This window comes from Lampetra fluviatilis, chromosome 41 (genome assembly GCF_964198595.1).
Source record: "Lampetra fluviatilis chromosome 41, kcLamFluv1.1, whole genome shotgun sequence".
NCBI classification, from domain to species: Eukaryota; Metazoa; Chordata; class Hyperoartia; order Petromyzontiformes; family Petromyzontidae; genus Lampetra; species Lampetra fluviatilis.
The window spans coordinates 5,628,743-5,655,234 of record NC_136315.1 but is presented as its reverse complement, the minus strand read 5'-3'; the positions used below and the strand labels follow the sequence as shown (position 1 = coordinate 5,655,234).

General features: G+C 46.7%; 1 protein-coding gene across 2 annotated transcripts in view; it reads left to right on the top strand.

Moving 5' to 3' along the window:
• Positions 1-25,033, top strand: part of TNIP1 (TNFAIP3 interacting protein 1) — a 33,351-nt gene extending 8,318 nt beyond the window's left edge. The window contains exons 3-18 of one of the 2 annotated variants that reach the window (XM_078875392.1): positions 188-292; positions 1,636-1,773; positions 2,886-2,968; positions 5,384-5,674; positions 9,634-9,728; positions 11,393-11,537; positions 12,683-12,778; positions 13,334-13,399; positions 14,342-14,473; positions 15,060-15,188; positions 16,672-16,809; positions 18,240-18,365; positions 20,609-20,689; positions 21,025-21,183; positions 22,252-22,360; positions 23,971-25,033. In XM_078875392.1, the coding sequence (XP_078731518.1) occupies positions 188-292; positions 1,636-1,773; positions 2,886-2,968; positions 5,384-5,674; positions 9,634-9,728; positions 11,393-11,537; positions 12,683-12,778; positions 13,334-13,399; positions 14,342-14,473; positions 15,060-15,188; positions 16,672-16,809; positions 18,240-18,365; positions 20,609-20,689; positions 21,025-21,183; positions 22,252-22,360; positions 23,971-23,993 (1,916 nt within the window). In that variant the 3' untranslated portion in view covers positions 23,994-25,033. The remainder of the gene's footprint in view (positions 1-187; positions 293-1,635; positions 1,774-2,885; positions 2,969-5,383; positions 5,675-9,633; positions 9,729-11,392; positions 11,538-12,682; positions 12,779-13,333; positions 13,400-14,341; positions 14,474-15,059; positions 15,189-16,671; positions 16,810-18,239; positions 18,366-20,608; positions 20,690-21,024; positions 21,184-22,251; positions 22,361-23,970) is intronic. The other variant, XM_078875393.1, reaches the window with a different exon arrangement.
• Positions 25,034-26,492: the final 1,459 nt, after the last annotated feature.

Genomic DNA, 26,492 nt, shown 5'->3' with positions numbered 1-26,492 from the left:
GACTGGAAAAGCCCCTCCTGAGTCATCACAGTTGGTCTGACAGACAGGATGTTTCCTGACTGAATCACCTACAAGTGTAGCATTGTCCACCACGGAAAGAGTGATGCACACTTCCATTGGGCTTGAGTTGCATGGCAGCACCATCACTGCCTTGCCCGTGTTCTGTCTGGTCGTCCGTCGTTCACAGTGGAGACAACACCAGGTTCATCCTGGGTGACCTCTGCAGAAATTCAAAAGATCCTTCAAGAGAATGAGATTTTGCGAGAGCGGATGAGAGGCCTGCAGAGCCTTGGTAAGTTTTGTTTCTGAATTTATTTACTCTTTGCTGCTGCTGTTGCTGTTGATTTAGGGATGTAGCATAGTTCATGATAATTTAATTCATGATGATCTATTGTAAATGTTTTAATGTTTCAAATGTTTAATTCCAAAGAAGGTAGTGATTCACTGTAACCCTCCCACGCGATGCAACGAATTGTCATACTACGGGTCCACTCTTTGATCCAGAAATCAGATTTTTTTTTTTTCCCTTCATGATTTAATTTGATTTAATTTTCTTGGCAGGAATATCTCTCAACCTAAGATGTCATTTACCCTCATGTTTAATGCCAATATTGATTATTGTTTGCCATTCTGTAAATTATGATAGATTTAACAACCCTGAAAGATGTGCAGCATTACAATTGTCAACAGCAAAGTGGTCACATATTCACTCATTTTGAGCCTGTGGTCTGGAAAAGGCTCAGCTTTTTTGCACAATCATTGACAATTCTGCTATAATATTACACGCAAAATGCAGGGACGTCAGAAGTAGTTTATATGTTTTTATTTTCTGTGGCCGTTGCCTGACACGTCGTGACATTACGCTGCTCGCTGAGAAATTCTGAATTCAATTATTTTATTTTGTAATATTATTCCGAAAGGACGATTGAAATATATTAAAGTGATCAGTTTTATGATGCTGCATTGGTGGTGGTGCACGTTTGTCAACTCAACGCATTCGTCAATACTGCTGTGCCCGTAACAGGACCAAAACATAATAGGACAGAACTTTGCCCATCATATTTGCATGTATCTTTCGCACTGTACATAGCCACCCGTTCTAATCGGAGGTGTGGGGGGAAAGACAACAAACTGGACGCAAAGCAGTTCTAAATAAATGAGTTTTCAATCTAGATTTAAAAGTGCATAGCTCCAGTCGCTTCCTAATATCGGAAGGAAGAGCGTTCCAGACGGCCGCAGAAGGGCATTTGAAAGCGTGCGATGCCGTGACCGTCGTTGTTTGATGGTTAACCAAAAGCCGCTGCTGCAAGGATGACCGGAGTTTGCGTAATGATGTATGTTCCTTGACTAGAAAAGTGAGCTCAGTAGCGGTTATTCTTGAAAGCATGCCGTTTATGCGTGATTCGATCGTTGAGCAACGAAAGAGAAAAATTGAGCAACGTTTTACCTTTGTTACCTGAAATATAAAAGTCGTAACACACGCGATTAATCGACTCCCCCCCCCCCGTCACCCCCCCCTCGCCCTGCCCTCTCCCCCCGCCCCATCGACACTACGGTGAAAGAGCGCGCGTACAAAAGTGGTTGGTCGTGGCGGTGTTGACCCTGTGCCCTCGTCTCGTTCTGTGCATCTTGAAGGCCTGCTCCTTAATGAGTCCCAGGCAGAGGCACTGCGGTTAAGGCAGAGGGTAGAGGACTTGGGTCGTGAGTCTCCTCCCAACGCTTCTTTTCAACGCTGTCGTTCCCCAAACAGCTCCTCCTCCTCCGCTTGGACAGGTGGGCGGCCCCGCTAGCACCACCCACAGCAGCGCCGGGGTGGTAGGCGTAGAGTATTTATTTGTTTACGTCTGCGTAACATTGCCGAGTTTTTGTTTGGAGTTTTTTTTTGAAGAGGCGTTTGGCACTGCTCCAAGTGGCGTTGGTACTGGAACGCTGGGCTTGGTCAGGTGGGCTGTGTGTGAGGTTGGGATTCTGTATGGGAGTCAATTCAGTTTGTCGTTTCTCCAGGGGGTTGAATAAGATAAGTGCCGCGATGTGGAGATTCAACAGCGGTTGTTCATTCGGAGAGGGAAGCCCGTGGCCATAGGAATGTTGAAATTCAGTCACTCGTTCGGGACTATAGCCGGAGATGTGCAATACCCGGTGATAATCTCTTGAGAGTTTTAGTATTGGCGTAGTCGACGGTGACCAGTGGGATTTTAGCCAAGTCTTTGGATTTTTAATTTAGTCATTACAATAAATTGTACTGACTAAATCAAATCCACAGCACTAAGACTTGACTAAATTTGCCAGGTTTCCCCCTGTGATGAACAGAGGTATTTATATCGATGTAGTGTAATGGGCTGCTCATCGTGTATATTGAGCTGAGGGATAAACTAGTCTAGCTGAGAATAGTACGTCATTTATAAGCTGCTGTTGTTAATCACGGCAATGGAAACTCGGTTGGGAAAAGTAATGGCTAAAAGCTTTGGCTATCGGTGGCGAATCACGTTTGGGGTAAAAAAGAAAAACCCCAAACTTCATGGGTCTGTAATTGCAGAGGGCAGAGGGTGACATTATCAAACTGTTTATATGAAAATGTGAGCATGAGACGGCGATGTTTTTTTCCAAAATAAAGATGATGATATGGTTTGAGCTGTACAGAGATGTATTTTAACGCAAGGGCTTTCCACCTCGAGGAGCTCGTCATGTTAATAATATGTTGGTGACTCATCGACAGAGTAAAACAGTAGAACAGTAGTTGTACAAAAGGGACCACGCCAAAAAAGCCTCTTAGCTTTATCGCTCTGGTCTAGAAAGCCACGCATTTGGTTGGTGTCCAACTGAGTTATTGTGTCCCGTTGAATTCAGCATCGTGCTTTAAATGCGTTGTATCTTTTAAAATTTAGAAGCCGTGATCCCACCTGGTATCTCTTGGTCGAAGCAATATCTGAAATTCGAAGGAAGCTCTTCTAAACCGCAACCGCCAATGGTAAGTGTTCACCAAAGCGGTGTCTTTCACACGCACTTGCCTTTGTTACATAATTGATTACAGTCTTCTTCTTGGTTCTTTCGGTAAAGTCACGTAGAAGGGAAGTAATAAAATAATAAAAATAAAACATAATAAAATAATTGTGAGAATTTTTATTTTATTATTTTATTATGTTTTATTTTTATTATTGTATTACTTCCCTTCTACGTGACTTTACCGAAAAAACCAAGAAGATAAATCCCTGCAGTCACGAAAGCTTTAAATCGAAATTTGATTACATTCTTTCAATCTTCAAGAGTTCGGATGTCTTGAGTGTGAGCTGGTTTGGTGGTATGATTTTGTTGATCATTATTGATATGTTATTGGCAGTAATGAACTAATACAATGTCATCCATTGTCATTCTACTGCTGGATGAAGGCCACTTCGCACTGCATTGGTCATGGAATTATTTTTGTTAACTCACCACGTTGATGGGTGTAGGTGGAGAAGTGAAGTGGGTAGTGTCCAGGAGTTGGTACAAATGTTTACTTAGGGTGTGTGTCAGTCTTTACCAGCAATCAAATTCGGGTTACTATGTCGATAAACCACAGTGCAAACAGCCTCCAACCTCCCACTGAATTTTATTCTAGCAGATATTTTTGTTATTTATTTTAAGTTTTAACTTTAACCAGCTGAGAACTGGATGTCGCCTCATTTGAATTAATAACCTTTGTTACCAAAATTAAAAGGTAAAGCTTCCACTCTTGACATTTTCTACTTAGAATTTTACTTTTTTATAATTCCGGTACATACAGAAAATAATCAGAGAATTGTCAAAAATTTAAATAAGATTTGACGGTGAGAGACATTTAAGATTTTGTGTAGTTTTGCTGTTCCTCCTCCGTTTGTAGGACCGCAGACTTCTGTTATTAACTATGTGGTCCTTAGTTTTATCCTTTGATGCAGGTCTACATTCTCAAGATAACACATTTGCTATCTATCATCCAGCAATAGAACATTGTTCATAAGTCAAACTTTAGCTCATTTGTCAACTTCATTTGCCTAAAGTCACCACCACCACAGTGTAAAACGTGCAATCTCCAAATTTAAGTCTGTGCATCGGCAAGTCCAGGTTACCCTAAAGGAAGGTCATTTGGCCAAAATGTCGACCCCTTTGCACATTTCAATTGGGGCCTGCCACGGTGGCGAGATGTTAACTACCTCGCCTGGTATACAGGAGGTCGTCGGTTCGATACCGACCCTGATGCCTGTCGTGTATTTGGAGTTTGCGTCTCTCTCTCCCCGTGGTTTCATGGATTTTTCTTCGGGTCTTCCAGTTTTCCCCTCCACATTTAGAAGCATGCTTTTTAGAGTATTTCGTTGCTATATATTTACGCGTGATAGGCCACTTTGTTGAGTTATTATTTGTGGCCAGGTCGCTTCTGAAAAAGAACCGTTATAGCTCAGTGGGCCTGACCTGATAAAATGAAATAGTTTAGTTGTTAGGCAGTGTTTATGACTAACCTGGTGAGTATGTTTTATATTCATGCTTTCTTCTTAATGTTAAAAACATCTGTCTTATATTTGTTTAAGCATTGCCGGTAGAGACTTAATTTTATTATGCCTGGGAAATCATGAACACTACAAATCCGCTATACTAAAACAAAACTTAAAACTCCCTTGTCACGCAGATTACCCATAACCACCCAGAAAAGTGTTGTTAGTGGTATTGTTAATGCTGGGAGTATTATTCTTGAGAAAGATTGTTGTTGGGCAAAACTGCCAACAATACTTTCTATAAATAATATTTTGTTATTTACTTGCTGCGTAGCATGATTAGTGTCATTTACATTTGAACACTTGAATGTGAGTGCATGCATGCACCTAATCTGAATGTCCTAATCTTTGTCAGGATATTTTGGCACAATTGATTTTTTTACGCACTTGGATTTTTATCCTGTTTGGAGTAAGCTTTGGCTTTTTTGTATGTAAATGATTTAAGTTTTTGCTCTTGTAATTTTGAATATTTCCACCCTGCAGTTTCTTGTAACTACAGCCACTGCTGAAGTTGCGCTGTAAAGCTCAATGTGGCCTTAGCAGCTGAAATAATAGCCCGAGTCTCTATGTGAGTCTTTGTCACTCCATTGCTCTCTATGAAACTCTTTGTTCCTGCAACGTCCTCCAACTGTCGCCACGGTCTTGGGCTGTTGAGCTCAACGTGCCTCACCAGTTCAAATTAAGTCTAGCGTCTTGCATGCTCGCCTGTACGTGCGTTTACGTGGCTTCCGTGCGCACGTTTCTTCCTACACCTTAAGGCCCCCCCCCCCCCCCGTAATCCCCAGAACTAAAACGGGGAGACTCCCTTTAACTTAACCGGTTTTCCAGTTCGGGGGTGGGTCACTCTCCACGTTCTTTTCGTTCCCCCCGAAAACCAGCACGAAGTCGCGGCCCTCCAACCACCAGACGTGCAGCTGAAAGACGTGTCGGCACAAATGCAGCGATTGGAAGACTCCATCATTCACTGCGCCACGGAGCTCGCCGAGTCGGCCGACGCTGCTGCGCGGGGAACATCTCCCGCCGGCCAGTCGGAGCCGCCGGGGGAGTCGTCCGACGTGGCTCAGCGGGCCCAGACGGATCTCTCGGAGCACTTTGCCCGGCTGGCTCACAAGTTCCACCAGCTGTCCGGCGTCGTGAAGCAAAATAGCCAGAAGACCTCGTGCATGCAGGTGTGTTGGGAGAGCCGATGGCAACTCGAATTTCGCCGTCGTGGTCTACTAGAATGTGTGGAGTTTTCTTAACCCGTGCACTGGAAAATAACATTGTTGATAAAAAAAAATCTAATATATTTGTTTCATAATTTGTATATATGCAGGGACTCCTCTACTTACGAACATTCGACTTGTGAACTTTCAGAGATACGAACGAACCTGTCCCATATGTCCAGTTGACTGTTCGGACCGAGAGTCGTAAGTTCAACCGCCGCGCAATAGATGGCAGTGGTGGCATCTACTTCTGCAGAACATGAAGAACCAGTGGCATCTAAAGGAGATTATACAACTTTTAAAGCTGTTCCCCGTGTTTAGTGTACGTGCCATCCATGTTTGGAATAGGCAGGAGTCAAGTTGGACTTACGAACAAATCGACTTACAAACAGACCTTTCGAACCTAACTTGTTCGTAAGTAGTCCTGCAAAGAAAAAGCCTTAACGAGTCTTGGGACTTGTTCATTCAAGACACATTTCAGCTTATCCATTAAGTTATCAATAAGAAGTTGCATACATTGTTTATTTTTTATTTTAAAGCAGACACATGGACACACACACACAGGTCCTTTAGGTGAACCAGGTGAGAACCAATTGAGGCTACAATGTTTTTCATTTTTAAAATGAGACGTGAAAATAATAATAATTTACAGGTAATTTACAGCTCTCAATCCACTGCTGGATGAAGGCCATAGGGTTGTTTGACTATACTTCACCACCCTGGTTAGTGCAGGACGGTGAAGGGGGTCCCGAAGACTGGTTGAGATACCACTCGCCACTGACGTTAACCTGGCATCGAACTCGGGTCGCCGGGTCGTCGGTGAAGTCCACCTATTGCTGTCTCGAAAAGAAGTCTAAACCAAAAGGAAGTCTTGCATTGAGTAATTCACATATTTTTTAAGTTAGGTATCTGAGAAGTTTTGCCGTTCTGAGACATTGCAAAACTATGTGACGGATTATGCACAGGGATTCCTACCATGGCCTTGTTTGCGGTGACTTAATGCGGTACCAGACCTAGACAGTGTGTTCATTATTCATAAACAATGGCCCACTCTTTGAAATAGCCAGGCACCTAACCGTATCGTGCCTAGCTTCCTCCGCGGGTGAAAGGGACCCCTTTGTGTTTAAAGGAAGCAGCAGAGACTATTGTACGGTACAAGTTAATGCAACTGACGTGGGAATTTCCAACGGCTCCTTCACCTGCCCCCATTTTCACCATAACTCTTGTTACCTGAATGGGGCCCATCACCTTGGGGTATGGCGACTACAAGACTGAGATTACTATTATGAACAATTTATATTTTTACCAGGTAAGGCCCGCTAAAGCTATGTAGCTCTTTTTCAGAAGGGACCTGGCCGCCAATGATAGCTCAACAAAGTGGCTATTCGTGTGGAAATGTATCGTAGCCAATTACTCTAAACGCATGTTTCTGAATGCGGAGGGAAAAACCGAAGGACCCGGAGAAAAATCCATGCAACCACAGGGAGAACATGCAAACTCCAAATATACAGGACTCAGGGTCGGTGTGAACCTTACCTGGTAAAATAAAAATTGTAAAAAAATTGTTAATACTTTTCCATGCTGGTCAGACGTCTTGGAAGATGCGGGCATACCCACACTTTACCCCATCGCACGTGACCTGCCGATCGATAGGTCATGTGTGGTGGGGTATGACTAACTGGTTTGCCCGTTTATAATGCTGAGTGGACAGGGGGGGTTTAAGAAACTCACCCTGCCTTGCAGCAATACTTGCAATCCAAAGGCGACCTTTGCAATCCAAAGGCGACCTTTGGATTGCAAGACCAGTGTGCTAACCATTACATCACTGTTGCAGCATCTTTCCCTCTTTGCACAATACAATCATCAATTGGCTTGTTTTTATTTTTTTGTTGGAGACGGTAAGCTTTCTGCTTTCGTTTGGAGAGTGGCGCACCGGAAACGGAAGTTGCCAGGGACAGGTTTTGTTTGGCCCTGTGCACTCTGCCGTGGAATCTTTCCACTCGGTAGCCGCCGCCGCGGGACCTTGTTTAATTCGTAAGTGGGGGAAAGTTGCGGCTGCTGTGGATGTTTTTTTTGTTTGGGCCATTTAAAGAACTTTGTTTTACCAATTCACCATTAATGAAGGCATAGGGTTTTGTTTGTCCCCCCCCCAAAGTTAAAGTTGAATTAAACATTTACTTCTCGGGCATGGAAACACTAGCCGGAGTGACCTTGTGTGTCCCATTTACTTGACGGGTTTGACCGCGGCGCGATGTTCTTGCGCGCTGCCTGGGCTGTCGTGTATCCCGTCCTTGGCTTTGCGTTACGTTTACATGACGTCGTGTGTACATTACAACCGCGGATGTTGTTGATTTAAAACAGTTGTATTCGCGTCGCAACGTGTCTACTCTTAATGTGTCACCGAACAAGGGATTTGGCAGGTGATTTATTTCAGATACAGATGCAAAATAAATAATCCGTCAGTCCCACAAACAAACATTGCCCCATATCCTTAAGAGACTGTTGGAGCTAGTGCTGTTAGCGAGCACCTATGAAGGTATGGTAAACGAAGCGGTGGATGGCCAGCACCGCGCCCAACCGCCTTTGTTCAAGTTCATTTATTAGGTATAGCCCTGTGAGCCATTCGGCTCTTAAATCGGGTGCAACCGCAACAAACAAAAAACTAAAACATGAACAAAAAACATCTTTAAGTGAATATGTGACTGTGTCTGTGTCTCCCCAGTGTGGCGATGTTTACACACACAAACACAAACTAGGTACTCATTTATGGTCGAGTCGACCTAGGGGAGGCCCAGGACCAGTTTAGATAATCGTCACTGATGTTGACCATGAGCGGGAATCGAACACGGGTTGCCGGGTTCGTAGCGCAGCGCGCTAACCGCTGCACCACCGTTCTACAGACACATTTATGCACGCGCGCCAACAATCGCTCGTCTCCTTTTCACCTTGGGTGGGAAGTTTTTTTTCCTCTCAATTTTCAGGGGAACTGAGAGTGAAATGCCGTAACGCTCAGTAAACCATTTCATGAGTGTGCTTGTTTGTGTTTTAGCAAAGTATCACATGGATCAAATGCGGGGTGGGGGGGGTTAACAAAAAAGCCCCAGGAAATCACCTTCGGAGTCATAAATGGCCACTCCTGTTTCGGTCAAACCTCTCCTCCGCATGTGTTTTTGATATTCTCTTCCCCACCCAGGCTCTTTACAAAGGCTTTCTTTGTGTATGTACCTTAATCTTCTTTCTCACCGTACGTAGCCAACGGCGCTAATCGGAGGTGGCGATAGCGGGTAGCAGTTCCTCCACCGTTGACGACGACAACCGTCATCATCATAATCCTCTCCCATCGGCTGCTGATGTTTCCGTGTAATTCCACTCCACAAGTCGACCTTTAAATCTTGATTTAAAGCTTTCGTGACTGCAGAGATTCACATTCTTGGTTCTTTCGGTAAAGTCACGTAGAAGGGAAATAATAAAATAATATAAATATAAAACAATACAAATTCTCACGACGTTTCTTTCTTCTTTCTGTGGATTTCACACCTGATGACAATTGCTTGTGTTGCAGTCGAAACGTCGTGAGAATTTTTATTGTTTTATATTAACATTATTTTATTATTTCCCTTCTACGTGACTTTACCGAAAGAACCAAGAATAAGTTAACCTTTGTCTCGGTGCTCATCCTTCGCCTCGGCTTCCTTCCCCTGGCGTCGTGATTGCTTTTCGCATGGCTGCTGTTTGCTGCCGATTCCTCTGACGTTGACCGTAATAACAGAAGTGGTCTTTGTTCCTCAATTCTTTCCGGTGCCTGTTTACTCGGTCGTATATATATCGTCGCAAGGCTGCCGGAATGAAACTTGTGCGTTGGTTAATGAGTAACTCGCCGTTCACGGCCGTGCACTTTCAAATAACCGGTTTTGGTTTCGCAGGTCCTCTGCGAGAAACTCGCAACCGAAAATCAAGAGCTGAAGAAGAAGCTTGAAGGGGAAGGGAAGCAACAGCATCAGACGACCGAAGCTCGTCGGTAAGACAACGTTTAGAGAACGGTTAGAAAACGTTTAGAGGCACGTGCCCGATTAGCACGGTTGGCTACGTACGGTGCGAAAGAAGTTCAGCGTACATATGGTATTCGCTCGTTGTTTTATGGACTTGCTGTCGCCATCTGGAACTGTACACGACTGCATCGAGAGAAAATGATGAGATACACTTATCAAGAAGAATCTGACGAGATAAAGAGATGTGTTATGAGCATTGTAATGTCTAAAATAGCTTATTTCTGTATTTATTTCAAGTAATTCATTAAGCCAATATAATTTTCTACGAAAAGAGGAACTCCATACCCTTTTATCTGGCAACAAAACTGACACCTTTTTTTTTATGTAATGTTTGCATAGGCCACAATACCTGCAGTCATAATGCATCATAATGCATTATGACTGCAGGTATTGTGGTCTATGCAAACATGACTCCTCGTAAAAAAAGGTGTCAGTTTTGTTGCCAGATAAAAGGGTAAAAAAACAATTATCAGGAACTCCATAATACAGGTTTTTTTTAGGTTAGATCTCGTTTTTGGGTTAGATAAAAAAAACTGATTCCTGGATGATATTGGTCGCGAAAGCCTGCCTGTTAAAAAGAGGAACTATCGGTAGTTTTACCGAGCCTGTCCGGAATGTGACTGGTTTGGGGAATGTCAGCCCGGCTGCAGAGCTGCTGCAACTTTTACTCACCACACCTGAGAAGGGGGGGCCTGACTTCAGTGGCATTTTTACGGGAGAATTGTGTGAGGATTTAATAGATCGTTGTTTTCACTTGGCCAACGGCACGGAATATCCCGATCGCGCGGCGGTGTCACGCTTCGTTAAGCACTTTTTGTTAAGTGTGCCCGTGTGGTTTTTGCGTGACACAGGTTGTGATTTTGACGGTCGGCCGTAGATTTTCACGGCCTTCGCATCGAGACAGATAAGGATGCTTAAACGCTTCCCCTGATATGCAAAATAAGCCTTTAATTAGGCGTGTTCAGTTCAGGCTAGGCCTTGCTCTCCATGTGCGTCAACATTCTTACAGAGATGGGGGGGTGGGTCACGTCAAAGCGCCAAGAGATGTCCCCAGCTATCCATAAAAACTTGTTTTATTATACTGTACGGTTGTGGTGGTATGTAGCAGCCTGATGTTGCTGCTGACGTCACGCGAACATCGTACATACGACACATACGAATCAAATCAACGTAATTGATTACACGCGTGCATTCAATGCTTGTGTTGTGAGCAAGAATGATCGACATTAGTCAGTTAATCGATGTTATTGTTACCCCCATCTAATTGTATGTTCCCGTGAAATATTGCCAGACGGTGATTTTTACGAGTTTGATGATGCGCAACGCTCGTGATAGATCCATCTCTTTACAGTCGTGACCCCGATGCAGTGCGCGTTCGTATGGATTTTCCCATCGAGGTTGAGACGTGATCGTGTGTGCGCTTCTCTTAACTCGACTCAGCCTTAAATGAGCACCGGGTGCGGTGTGTAAACATCGCCACTGGGGAGACAAAGGCGGTCGGGCGTGGTGCTGGCCACCCACCCCCTCGTTCGTGTATCGTTCCGGCCTTCATAGGTGCTCGCTAACAGCACTTGCCCCTACAGTCTGTTAAGGCTATACGGGGGGGGATCTTTGTCTTTTGTCTCTTCTTCAGGCGTGAATGTGAAAGGCCGCTCGGCGAGAAGAATGACAAAGCGAGCGAGAGTGAGAGCGACAGTGATGCCGGCCTCAGGGAATTTCACCAACTCACGGCCGTGGCCTCAAGACACAATCAAACATCCAGATCTGAGAAGCCAAAGGTACGTGTGTGTGTGTATCTGTCTCGGTCAACCCATGGCACCTCTGTCTGTCCCGTGACCTGTCAGCGAGCCTTCGACACTTCATGTGGCCTCAAAGTGCACCTGGCCTGGCACCGTCACTCGTTGGCAAATGGCGCATATTGGTATTGATTCCCACTCACGGCCAACAACAGTGACGATTTTCTGAACCGGTCCTGTGCCTCTCCTAGGTAGACTCAGCCTCAAATGACTACCTGATGCGGTGTGTAAAACATCGCCACTGGGCAGGAAAAGGCAGTCGGGCGTGGTGCTGGTCACCCACCCTCTCGTCCACCGTGCGGGCTTTCAAAGGTGCTGGCTAACAGCACTTGCCCCAACAGTCTGTTCAGGCTGTACGGGGAATCTTTAGTCTTATTTGTCTTTTGCCAAATGCGCATAATTTCATAGGCACGAGGCACAAGTTTGGGAGTGCATCTTATTATCTGGAGCGTCACGTAATCCGGAGATTACGAAAACAAAGATTAACTATCGTTAGTTTTGCCAAATACGCTTTTTCTGCTACCGAGAAAATGAAAGTGTTTTCAGAGCACAGATGTGCCACTCTCATGGGCGTTACGCACCACCTTGTATAGCAGTAAAGAAGAAAAAAACAGAACATTATCTTTCCACGTAAAAATGTTTATTCATTTATCTGTCAGCTTACGGGTTTTCCGGACCCAATGTCGTCCACAATGGTGATATTGAAACCAGAAAACTCTGGACCAGTATTGACATTTTGGTGCCAAAGGGTTTAGGGAACAGAGGTGGGAATTTCCCCGTGGTTGAAAATACAATGGCAAGGCTAAAAGTTACGCCGGTGACTTTATTCACCACGCAGTCTGCCGGGTGACTACACGGCCTTTCAGACTGTGGGAGAAGGTTTTTTTTTTGTTGCGTATTGTGGGTTTTTACGAAAAGGAATTGTCAGGGTTTTTACGTGTGTACTCGCACACCACGACTCGCGCGTGGCCAAATGGGTCTGTGAGCACCCGCAGTCAATCAACCAAGTCGGCCAACGGCTTTTGCGAACACGGTTCTGTAGCCGCGCCTCCGAGCGCTCGGTTATTCATTTTAATTTTCTTTTTGTTTTTTTTTCCTCCTCCTCCTGCCAACGCCGACCTGTGAAGATGATCGAGAAGGCGGACAAAGCGTTGGGCGACGACCCCGCCGCGGTGGAGGTGCTCTCGCAGAAAGTGCGGACGCTGGAGAGGCAGCGCAAAGAGGTGAGTCGCGTTCCCGCACGGCAACTGCGTGGCGGGTCCGTCGCCGCGATTCGGTTTAAGGGTCGGTTCTCTCTTTAATTGTACGGCAAGCGTCACTGCTGGCTGGCTTTTAGATTCGTATATATACTTTAAGAGGTGTAAACTCGCCACATAAAGCGTATACGAAATGCAGCATCGTTCCACTCCAAAGGTTTTGAGCCGCAACGATTCTTGAATTTAAGGGGGGGGGGGGGGGCTCACGATTCATTCGTCAAATCGTGTTCATGAGAGAATTGATGTTTTTCAATTTATTATGTCGCTAACGTTTCATTGAGGCAAATCGAGCCACCAAAGTCGCACGAGCAAGAGAGAGACAACGACACCGGAGAGACGGTAGCGACGAGGCGGTTACAGGATTAATAATTTTAATCACAGCCCTTAAGTCGCAACAATTTGTGAGATCGCCAGGCCGTATGTGCGGATTGTTACACCCTTATTCTTATGCTTTGCCAGCGATGCGAATGGGTGTTGTTTTGCGTGACGATGGGAAACGTTAACGTTGTTGGTTTTTTCCAGCTGCTGGAGGTGAACAAGCAGTGGGACGAGCAGTTCCGGACCATGAAACAGCAGTACGAGGCCAAGGTAGGGCAGGCGCAGTGCACTGTGACGCGCGTGCACAAAGACAAAGATCCCCTTCTATAACCTACGCAGGCTTTTGGGGAAAGTGCTGTTAACGGGCGTCCAATATTAAAGGCGAGCAGCGGTGCCGCACGGGGTGGAGCGGCCAATCGCGTGCCCGGCCACCTTTGTCTCCCCTAGTGCCGATATTTACACACACACTGCACCAAGTGCTCATTGAAGGTCGAGTCGACCTAGGAGAGGCCCAAAAACCGGTTCGGGTATTCGTCACTGATGTTGGCTTTGGCCGGGAATAAAAACTTAGATGAATTGGTGCCGTGTTAACAAAGATGGTCGCTGCATCGCGCGCTTTCAGATGCGCTACTGCGGCCCTCTGGAATGCTCTTCCTTCCGATAATAGCAAGCCCACTGGAGCTATGGATGAGACCAGTCGATCAGGTCTGGTAGATAGAGTCCGAAACATGTGGAAGAATAGATTTGAAGTTTTCGTGACTGCAAGGATCCATACTCTTTGGTTCTTTCGGTAAAGTCACTTAGGTAAAAAATAATAAAAGTTAGAAAAGAATAAAAATCACACAAAATATATTTATTTATTTTATTATATTTTGCTTTAAAGCTTTCGTGACTGCAGGGATTCATATTCTTGGTTTTTTCGGTAAAGTCACGTAGAAGGGAAACAAAATAATTAAAATATATTAAACAATACAATTCTCATGACGTTTCGACTGCAACACAAGCAGTCATCATCAGGTGTGAAATCCACAGCAAGAAAATTTGAAAACAAACGCCAAAAAAAGGTCCCATCGATGTTACATGCATACAAGTTCGCGCCTGGCCGGTCTCATCGACAAGGCCTTAGGCGATCGTCGAGCGGGGTCTTGCGAGCGAGCGGCGTTGCTGGCGCCTCCGGCTAACGGGCGGCGCACGTTACTCTGCCGGCGCCAGGTCGTGGAGCTTCGGGGTCGGCTGTCTGCGGCGCAGAAGCAGATGGCCACGGCGGGCGAGGGGCAGGAACGGCGCCAGCGCGAGTACGACCGCACGCTCGTCGTCGCCAAGAACCGTCTGGATCGTGAAGAGGTGCCCGGCCGTGCTGATTTTTATTTTTTCATATTCACGAAAAATTGGCGACAAAAATATCCGTCGGCGATGTTGTGTGTGTGTGTGTTTTATCACGGTCGGTGATTACTACGAGTGGGACGGAAATCATCGGGCCCGACGGATGACCGCGGTTATAAAATGGGGCGCCATGACGGCAAGGAGACGTTGTCTCCGTCGCCTGGTTCGCAGGAGGTCGTGGTATTGATTCTAGACCCTGGCGTTGCCTGGTTGTGTGGTGGTCGCGTGGATTTTTCTCCGGTTCCTCCGGTTTTACCCTCCACGTTTAGAAAACACACGTTTGAGAGTATTTGTCTGCTCTTTTAAATTCCCACGTGTGATGATGATAAAGCCACTTCCATGAGCCAGGTCACATCCTGAAGAAGACCTCAAGTGGTCCTCACCTGGTAAATAAAATAAGAATTTAGTTTTCTTAAAGAAAAACCACAGATGCTCGGCATGTGTTTCAAATCCAAATTGTATTGCGGTGCAGCTCGTACATCTGCAGAGACTTTACGCAAACTTAACCGTGTGACTGTGCACCCGTGCACGCTTTGCGCATGTTCAGCTCGAGCGGGAGCGGCTGCGTAAGGAGCTGGCGGAGGAGAAGAAGAGAACCAAGACGGCACAGGAGCAGCTGGAGGGGACCACGCGGCACAAGGATCTGTTGGAACGGGAGGTGTGGCGTCTCAACCAGGTATGTATGTTGTATGTATGTTGTATGTATGTTGTACGTATGTTGAATTTCTTTCGTGCCGTACGTAGCCAACCGTGCTCATCGAAAGAGCGGGGGAAGCGACGGCAAACTAAACACAAGCAGCAAGCAGCGTCCGCTGTCACAGCCACTCACCGCCAAACCTGACTCATCACAGTGGCTTTTCATCAAAAGATTATTATTATTATCGTTGGATTATATCACCTGCAATGATTCACTTTGAATAAAAAGAAACATTCCCCAGCTACGGACTGGATAATTCCTATGACGATATTTAACACCTGCGCGGCAGTAATAGGCTTTTATATTCCGCGTGTACTGCTTCCTCGATGAAAATCGGTGCTTGCGCTCCTGATAACGCGCATCGGATTGTGCGTGTGAGAATTGCTCGTTTGTGATGTATATGTACGGCTCTTTTGCCAGTTCACTGCAGGATGAAAGGTCTCTCTCCGTGCTCGTGTCACAATCGTGGTGTCAGTGCGGGTTGGTGAAGGCCGTTTCGGATATCGCTGTCACCACCGATGTCAGTCAAGGCTGGGAATCAAACTCGGGCCGCTCGAATCGCCCGGTTCATTTTGCAGTGCTCTGACCTCTGCGAACTGTCCCAGCCAGAATTTGAAACAAATCACATCCTAAATCAATATCTTGAGTTGAAGCTTTCGTGACTGCAGGAATCCATACTCTTTGTTTCTTTTGGTAAAGTCACGTGGGTAGAAAATAAAATAAATCGCGAAGTTTCGGGCGCATCACAAGCGTCCGTCATCAGGTGGGAAAGCATGGTCTGCTGTTGAGGCAGACTGTTTTAAAATGTTTGAAATGGGTGTAGCCTAAGGGTCATAAGGAGGTGGCCTCAGCAGCAGACCATGCAGCAGACCATGCTCTCCCACCTGGTGATGGACGCTTGTGTTGCGCCCGAAACGTCGTGATTTATTTTACTTTATACCTACGTGACTTTACCGAAAGAACCAAAGCGTATCCTAAATCTTCTTGGGTTCTTTCGGTAAAGTCACGTAGAATGGAAATAATAAAAATAAAACGTAATAAAATAATTTTCACGACGTTTCGGCCACAACGCAAGCAGCCGTCCTCAGGTGGAGGACAGGTCTGTCGAGAAGACAGAGTCTGAATTCAGACTCTGTCTTCTAGACAGACCTGTTCTCCACCTTATTATATTTTATTTCTATTATTTTATTATTTCCATTCTATGTGACTTTACCGAAAGAACCAAGTAGATGAATCCCTGCAGTCACGAAAGCTTTAAATCAAAAAGTATCCTAAATCTCTGTTCGTCGACGGTAACGCTGCTCCTGTCAGCCTCCCCGAATGAAAGAGAACTTCATCGTAATTTTTTACTGCGCGCGTGCGCGGGTGCACTTTGTGTGCTTGTGTCTGCGTGCGCTCGCGTGTGAATGCGTGGGTGCGTATACAGACGCGTGTGTCCTTACGCGTGCGTGCTGGCGTGTAGAGCCTGGCGGAGTTACTGGCGGTGTCTCCCAGCTGCGCCGTGGTGCAAGAGTCGGCGGCCTGGCACCAAGCCCAGGCTGGCGAGGCCCCGTGCCGCCAGGAGGACCTGCGGACGCAGATCGCCGTCATGAGGCAGCAGGTGAGGGACCACCCCGTGAACCGCGTGGATCCCAACCACCCCGTGAACAACGTTTTCTTTTATCTGTACAGCACTTTGAATTGCATCTTTTGCACGAAATAGTGCTATAGAAATAAAGGCTTGATTAATCGATTGATCTCAACCACCCCGTAGACCGCGGTTGATCCAAACCGCCCCTTGAAGCGCATTAATCCCAACCGCGGTTGATACCATCGGCCCCAGGAACCCCGCCACTAATTCATCCCTGGAATGCAAACGAGCGCTCTCCCGTCACAAACCGCGAACGCTGCTTGTAAATGGTGGACGCAATCGTTACTTTCTGCGTAAAATATTGAGCGTGGAGTGACTCGCCCAGGAAATGATTTGATGAATTGTGATGATCGGTGGCGCCGATTGGATTCCGGAGTCGATTGTTTTGAACACTTTTCAATTGTACGGTTGAGAGCCATGATGCATACGCTCTCTCCGTCCTGTATTGGGACAGGGATGGGGCAATTAATCAAAGGGTTGCCATCAACTTGGAGACACAAACCAGGGCATAGAGGATTATTTGAGTAGTTGCACGGTACACATAATTAAATGTGAGCAGCATGACACCTGATTGAGGCAGTACAGCAAGTAGGTGGCTGACCTATCTCAAGGTTTACCAATCAATCTGCATGTGGGATTTCTCCGGACACTCTTTTAAGATAATTGGCCAAACGTGCCCTCTTGACAAAGGTTCTTGAGACTCGTTGAGGGCTGATCTGGAAACACAGTTTTTTTATAGCTACGGTGGGGTCATGGATTAGCGCACTTGACTTGCAATCCAGAGGTCGCGGTTGAAACAATGGGGTTTGTTTCTTCAATACCCCCACCACCCCACCTCTATCCACAGTTGGTCGATCGGCAGGTCACGCGTGGTGGGGTAAAGTGTGGATACTCCCACCTTTTCCAATTCGTCTGGCCAGCATGGAAGAGTAGGCCAACATGCTTAAAGGGGCGCTCTAGAGCTCCCTCTAGTGTGCGGCCATCCACCAGCGGTGGCTGAGAATGCATTTGGAGGGTCTTTCCCGGTGGCGAGATGTTATCTACCTCACCTGGTATACAGGAGGTCGTGGGTTCCATCCCCACCCTGACGTCTGCTGTATATTTGGAGTTTGCATGTTCTACCTGTGGTCGTGTTGATTTTTCTCCGGGACCTCCGGTTTCTCCATCCACATTTAGAAACATGCGTTGAGAGTATTTGGCTGTTATAAATGTCCACATGATGATAAGCCACTTCGTTGAGCCAGCGTTTCTGGGCAGGTCGCTTCTAAATAATAACTGTATAGCGCTCGTTGGGCCTTACCTGGTCAAATATTTTTTTTATATATATACATATATAATTAGTTTTATAGTTGGTGTTATCATCTTCCACGCGTCACGCCGGTTGTGTCTCATCCCGTCAGCTTAAGATCTACGAGGAAGACTTCCAGAAGGAGCGATGCGACCGCGAGCGGATGAACGCCGAGAAGGAGGAGCTGCGGCTGCAGATGGAGCAGAAGGTCACAGAGACCGGGCTTCTTCGCGCACAGGTGACGACGCACGGAGAGGCGACGTCAGAAACGGCGCTCAATCGTACAGACGAGAAAAGTCGTTTGCCGGTTGGCAAGTTACGCTGCCGCGGTGGAATGGGTTGGCACACTGGACTTGCAAATCCAAAGGTTTTGCCGGTTCTACCCAACTTGGCTTGACAGTTTAAAAAAACATTGCCAAGTGACTTGAATCGCCCCGCAACCCCCACCCCACATTGTGCTGGGTTATCATTTGTGATAGCCAGGTCGCTTCTGACAAAGAGCTATACGGCTCAGTGAGCCTTACCTGGTAAAATTGGTTTGTTAAATTTCAGTTTTAGTATAAATGGGTCCACCACAGTAGATGGGTATGTCGCATGTGGTAGGGTAGAGTGTGGGTACTCCCTCGCCCTCCGTGGAAGAGTAGGGATCAGTAGCCCTGGAGGAGTTTCTCTCCAGATCCGATTGCAGGGGTGCGCCTTCAACCATTGCCTCTTGGCAGTTGACGTTGAATGCATCACAAGCGTAAGAATCAATTAGTCCGTTGTCGCCCCATTGAGCTTCGATGTTACGGGCTCAAATTTAATGACGGTTAAACAACGGACTCGATATTCGGTTAAATCCCCGAGCGGCGTGTACGTATGTACGTTGAACTTCTTTCGCACCGCACTTGGCCAACCATGCGGTGCCGATTCGCGTGCGCGGCGAACGGCCGTTGCGAATTGACTCAGAGCGGATTTCCAACGAAAGGTGAGCAATGAGTTGTAATTCACCCTGATTATAATTGTTAAATATCACTTGTCATGATTCATTTCGAAAGAAACCCTCCCCCTCCCCCGCGGACTGGATAATCCCAATAAACATGAAATGCCCGTCTTCTTGGTTCTTTTGGTAAAGTCACGTAGAAGGGAAGTAATAAAATAATGAAAATAAAACATAATAAAATATTTTATTATGTTTAATTTTTATTTATTATTTTTATTATTTTATTACTTCCCTTCTACGTGACTTTACCGAAAGAACCAAGAAGATGAATCCCTGCAGTCACGAAAGCTTTAAATCGAAAAAATGAAATGCCCGCTCGACATTAGTAAGCTCGGTATGCGGTAATCACTAATTATTACTCGCCGTGTCATGATTAATCAATTAACTTTTGAGTTTTCCGCTCATCACGCACGTAACGAATTGTGCGCGTGTGAGAATCGCTCATTTGGGATTTACGTGTCAATCCACTGCTGGATGATGGTCTCCCCCACCCCACACAGGTCATGGAGACTTATTTGAACAATGCTTAACCGCGGTTAGCTATGTACGGTGAAGTTCAAAATACATCAACTACTTATTTTTTAAATCCTTTATATTAAGTTCGCTTGCTTGCGTGCTTGCGTGCTTGCTTGCTTGCGTGCTTGCTTGCTTGCTTACGACCGTGCAAATCTTTCGGTCGTTTTTTAACCCACTTCCCGTGATCCAATCGAGCTGACATTTTCCACACAGACTCGTTGTGCGAGACAATTAATGTTCGTGAAAAAAAAATCCCAAAAGTTTACACTGTTTAGGGAAAACAAATTAAATATTTAATTACCAATTGCTTAATACTGGCAGACAATCATCTGACCCATAGGTGGCAGCCATCTCAAGCCAGAGAACGAGAAGACTCGCATATAAAGGATTTATAGTGAAAAACTTTGTTTTTACGGGTTTACTTGTTTTACCTGGTAAGGCCTACTGAGCCATTTAGCTCTTTTTGAGAAGTGACCTGGCCACAAATGATAGTTCAAGAAAGTCGCTTATCATCATGTGGAAAGTTTTCGCAGCTAAATACTCTAAACACAGGTTTCTAAACGTGTAGGGAAAAACCGGAATTACCCCGCTTAGCTTTCTGAGCTCCGGGTGATTTGGTCGTTAGGCCGTTTACTCGTGTATGCAAATGATAATCAAATGATATGTCAGTTTGACATTGAGGCTTTAAGCATTAAAATAAAAAATAAACTGTAGAAACGAAACAAATTACAAAAAACCTCTACGATCCCGACGATAAACAAATGAGATGAGAAAAAGAAAAAAACAATCCTCAAATCGAATCACGACCCTGAATCGTGACAAATCCCACGAATCGCAAAGGGTGGCGACGTGAGACGTTACGTGTTGACTTGCTAACTAACTCCTCGCTACCGGCGCTGGGCATTTCTGTCATTGGTGTGGTGGGTGGGCAGGGTAGGGGTGGGTAGGCGGAATAAGTTTTGAAATGATTCACGTCTCTGCAGTTGACCACCTATGAAGAAGACTACAAGAAGGAGCGGGAGGAGAAAGAGAGGCTACAGAAACAACTCAGGGGACAGCGACAGGTAAGGCACCCCACTTGTGGATCAATTTAACGTTTGCACCAAACCTTGCAGCAGCTTCATCATTTCCAGAATGCAGCCACGGCCTCAGACGCCGCTAAAGCTTGGTTAGCGGACACAATCTTCAACAACGTGCAACCTCGTGTGTTAGTTGGGCAATATTCCTTAAGGACCTCAAAATATTGACGTTTTTTCGCTGCTGCTGCTGCCGCTACTACTGTGGCTCACCCAGCACCACGGATCTCCCGTGTAAAATAGCCGCGGCAGCTGGCTAAACGGGAGACCCGTCATCCGTGCGACGAGTCAAAATAAACTTAACCCGTGGTTCCCGCGCGCAGGCGCTGGACGTCGACCATCCGCTGGCGCCCATGGAGGCGACTTGGACCGAGCCGTACGGCGAGTACCACTACGTGGTGCGCTACCCGCCGGGAGACCCGCGCGCCGTCGCTGCCGCCACTACCACACACCCGCCAGCAAGCCCCGCGTCGCCACGCTCGGTGAGCGGCTCGACACACACGTGCACTCACGCTCGCACGCTCAACACTCGCCCACACAGGCTCGCACTCGCACGCTCACACTCGCCCACATACTCACTCGCGCGCTTACACTGACCCACACGCTCGCACGCGCACACTCGCCCACACACACACACGTACTCGCACGCTCACCCTCGCCCACATACTCGCTCGCATGCTCACCCTCGCCAACACACTCGCTCGCACGCTTACACTGACCCACACGCTCGCACGCGCACACTCGCCCACACACACACACTCGAACTCACACTCTCACACTCGCCCACACAAAGACAAAGATTCTCCGTATAGCCTGAACAGACTGTTGAGGCAGGTGCTGTTAGCGAGCACCAATGAAGGCCAGACAGTACACGAGGGGGTGGGTGGCCAGCATCACGCCCGGCCGTCTTTCTCTCCCTAGTGGCGATGTTTACACACCGGACCAGGTTCTAATTTGAGGCTGAGTTGACCTAGGGGAGGCCCAGGACCGGTTCAGATAATTGTCACCGGTGTTGGCCCTGAGCGGGAATCGAACTCGGGTGGCCAGGTTAGTTGCGCATCTCGCTAACCGCTACACTACCGCTCCCCACTCGCACGCTCACACTCGCCCACACACTCGCCCACACACTCGGCCACACACTCGCACGCTGACACTCACCCATAAACTCGCACGCTCAGACTGAGCCACACACTCGCACGCTCACTCACCCACACACTCGCCCACACACTCGCACGCTGACACTCAGACAACCACACACTCGCGCGCTCAGACTGACCCACACACTTGCACGCTCACACTCACCCACACACTCGCACGCTGACACTCACCCACACACTCTCACACTCGCCCATAAACTCGCACGCTCACACTCACACGCTCAGACTCACCCACACACTCTCACGCTCACTCACCCACACACTCTCACACTCACCCACACATTCACACACGCTCACACTCGTGTGCAAGTGGCATCATTACTTTATGGAACCCAATGTTAATATTTGTGTCTATGTGGTACCATTTCCTTCCCCCACCGCCTCTCTCTTCAGCCTGCTCATGTCAAGTTTCAGCGTTGGCCAAGAGACCAAAGAGCTGGGCCACGACCGCCGGTAAACCCCGTGATGCCTGCGGACATGGAGGTGGACGGCACCGCTGCGGGTGAGATGTTTGCCGGGGCGCCTGTCATTCCGTGGCCTCCCATCTCCTGGATGCACATCCTCCACTTTGTCTTCTACCCGTATGTTGTTGTTGTTGTGCTTTGCTATTTAATTCGTGTTTTTACGAACACCTAGGAAAAGGGCTGGCTCCAGCGTGCACATGCATTCGGGGTGCCCTGTTGGAAAGATACGAGCTTATTATTGCCGTACGACATGATAACTCGACTATCGGCGTTGTCGTACTTGGATAAGAGCGAAAACGCGCGCGTGACTCCGCCTTGACGGGATTAAAAGGATGGCAGTCGCACGTGTGTAATCGTGCCTCCTGACTTCCGACAAACTATCGAACTAAGAGTTGGTTTTGTACAGCGCCGTTCACACGAGCCCTCACAGCACTTTTACATTTAATAACCCAACCCTTAACAATAACAAACTCAATAAAATCCTCAACAAATTTAAAGTCTCAACAGAGCGTTCCACAGGCTTTGCGTGACAAGATTTCTAATCTATAAAAGCCTCAACGAAGCCTCGGTGAAACGTTGTGATAATCAGGTTTTGTCCCGCGCTGTAATACCATCGCTGTGAAATCGACCGTTTGTCTAGCCGAGAGCATGATCCACCGCAGATTTAAATTCCACGGAGGTGAGTTAAAGAACAAGCTGGCTATCGGGCAAAGAGAAAGTACGGTTTGACATACAACCACGCGGTAACTTGTTTGAGATTTGGTCACAGATATGAGCAGAGAGAGTGTCTCTGAGGACACGATCAAACAGGTGGTGTGATTTGTGACGCGCATTGTTGATTCGTGTGCGCTTGCGTCATCGGCGACGGATGAATCACGTCAAAACTTCCAAAGGTGGCTCATGGTTCTAGTTTCTGCGTGCGTCAATGTTTATTTTATTATCGGCTGGAAATAAATGTTTTGGATTTTATTTGCAATTCGCCTCCACCGCTGTAACATTTCACCCACTGGTGGGGCTGTGACCTGGAGTCTTGTACAGGGATGCCGTTGTTAATCAGAATATTTGTGCTGGAGGAATCCAATGAGCTATAAAGTTATTTTTTCAGAGATGTCCAGTCGGAAGGCCGGTGGCTCAAGGTTCAGAGTGTTTGAGCTGGCACTATTCAGATTCAGGATTCAAATCTTTCGAGTTTAAAACAACCCATTATTTTAAATCGGTTTTTTAAATGCGGTGAGTTAATGGTCTCGACCCCATCGCCAATAAGTGGATCAAAAAGTTCTCATCCTAAAAAAGTTTGAGTTTTTTTTATTGATTCGACTAAACTCCAGCCGTAAGGGGTTGCTTTGAATGTCACGCGACAAACGCTTTTGCCTGTTGCGTGGATGAAGGGAAAAAAAATTCCACTTGAAGGGGATCTCTGAATAAGATCTGTGATATCACCTTCTGGCGGACTTTTTTTTCTAACACACGGGGGTTGGATTCACCACGGCTGCACGACTCGGAAACTGCGAAGACTGCGCAAAATCAACAACAAAAATCCCAACCAAAATAGTTCGTTAACCCTCTGGTCTACGGTTCTCGACAAATTGCGCGCTCTGCCGTTATTTATTTACCTTGACTTCCCCTTTCCTTCTCCCTTATCTGACAGGATCCCCAGAAAACCAGCGGTAAAGCGTAAGCGGCGACTGGCATTGGGGGGATTTTTGTTCCCGAGAGGCGGTGGGAAGGGTGTGTGGGGGGGAGTTTTTCCCTGCAAGCGTGTTCGCCTCTCCCACTCCGCTCCCGTGCAACGCAGGGGGTCCACATATGCGTTGGTGCAGATGGAGAGAGGCCTCGCGTTCAATGGCGGTGGAGGAGGAGGGAGGAGGGGCGGGGGGAGGCGGCTGTACTTGGAAGTCGAGGAAGGGGCGTGAGAGGGTGATGATGCCGTGCGGTGAGCACGGAGAAATGTACACGTAACTGGGCCCCGGCAAAAAAAAAATTTCCTTGCCAGGAATTGGAAGGGATGGTTCACGTCACGGCAGGAATCGATCAGGAACCGCACCTCTTTTCACCCCTCTCGCCCCCCAAAAATGATGGGGGGGGGAAAATTCAAGATGATCCATTTATAGATACCCACTCAAATAAACTACTTTTGAGAGGCTTTTACTTATGGCATCTTGTACACACCGCATAGCCACGAATCTCTATCCACACCCTTACCACCTTGCTTCTTCCCCTATTCTCCTGTAAGATGCGGAAGCTATTGCTCTCACCATATTAAATCAGCTGTTGTTGAGAAAAAAGTAAGCAGGTGCAATTGGGGATTGGTGGGGTATCTATAAATGGATCGCCCTGTATATGTCTTGCTTCCACTTGAAGCAAAATGACGCCGTTTTTTTACAATGGTTTGTTGTCACCAGGTGCCCCAACATATAATTCCTGAAATTAAAACTAAAACAACAATGCATTTATACGACTGGAATTGCAACTAGAAAGCTATGTGTTGTAGCTGCCCCTGGCTTTGTACTGTCAAGCGTGTATGATTATGTGGGGTGTGCTATTGCGTGTTTGAATGGTTACGATCTCTGTGAGGGTGAATATTGGTCAGGAAAACAGCGAGTGTGAGTTTTGCTGTGTGGGTGGGCTGGTGGAGTGGCAGTTTGTGGTTTGGGGAAGGTAATTGTTTGATCGCGTTACCTTTTAACTTAATAAACTAGTCATGTTTCAAACCCAATTGCTGCTTTAATTCTAAGAAAAGTTGGAATTTCTGATACATTGTATTTACAGTGAATGATGTCGGTGTATTTGTTTTGTCCATGGGGCCAGAGGTTTATTCGGTACCGTTGGGGGGGGAGGGCAAACGCCTACCAGCAGCAGTGTCTGCATGCAGCGAGTAGAAGTGGATCGTGTTGTTGTCGTATCTGTTTTTGAACAGGATATGAAATAAACACGCTGAGAACGCATGCAAGGGCGACCTGGGTTGATCGCGACAGCGTAACTTGTTGAATAAGTTACATAATTCACTTCAATTGGCGCTTTAAAGATCTTGAAATGACTAAAAGTGTTGCCATCTCGTGTGCTTCCAACGAGTAACATTTCGTCCGGGGCTCATGGACTGTGTTGGGCTCCCCATGTGAGTTAGTTGGGATTTTGGTGCTGTGTATTGTTGGTGTGATGTAAAAGACAACCTATGAATGATTTTTTTTTCAATTGGGGTGGCCTTGTTTGCCCACCTCATTCCACGTCCCCTCTCATGCTCGCTTCGTTCCCAACCTTCTCTGTCTCTGTCCCTCCTCATTCTTATACCCAATCCCGTTTTTGGTCCTCGTTCCTTGCATCCCTCCGTTGTAACAAAACTTCCCCTGTTCACGAAGCAATCCCCCTCCTTAACTTCATCCGTTCCTCAAAGCCTCGCCACCTCTTCTCCATTGGCCCATTCTCTTCCCTCCCCTCGCCCCTCCACTCCTTCCCATCCCTCCCCTACCCTCATCCTCCCTCAATCGCTGTCACTAATTCCTCAATGGTTGCACGACCCGTGCCGTCTAAATCATTCTTTGCTGTCAATCTTCTTGTAACTGTGTCAAGCGCCTTGAGCGAAGGCACTCTATGAATATAAATTCGATTTAATTAATGGACGATGTTGGGGTTGTTTTCTGTAAAATGAGACTGCTGTTAATAGCCACTAAGCCAGCAAGGTCACAGTGATAATCTTGAATGTTTTGTTTCCCGAGAAAGGGAAATTGTGGTTACGTGTTATAAAAGCAAACTGTGGCTTATTTCAGGGTGTGAGTGAGGGATGATTTTGATTTGTGTGTGGGTCCTGTTCTGATCGAAAGAGTGAAACTAAGAGTGTGCGGTGTATTCAAATGACATGAGTGTGATGCTTATTTGGTGACGAATGGTGATGCCTGTTGAAGTGGTATTTTATCACAAGTTGAAAATGTATGACTCTTATGAACGTGGCAAAAAAAAATGTTGCATCGAAAGGCCAGTTTCAAATTTACAAATGAGAGCACACTCACGGATTATTCAAAGCACTCTGATATCAGCGGTGATCATACACGTTAATTTTGCGTGAAATATTGGTTTTTAAAATGTTAAGCATTCAAGTGCATTGGTGAGCTTTTAGGCATTTGTTCTTAACAGCTGTAATTGTTCTGAAGACGCTTATGCAGTGTCAAGGGTAAT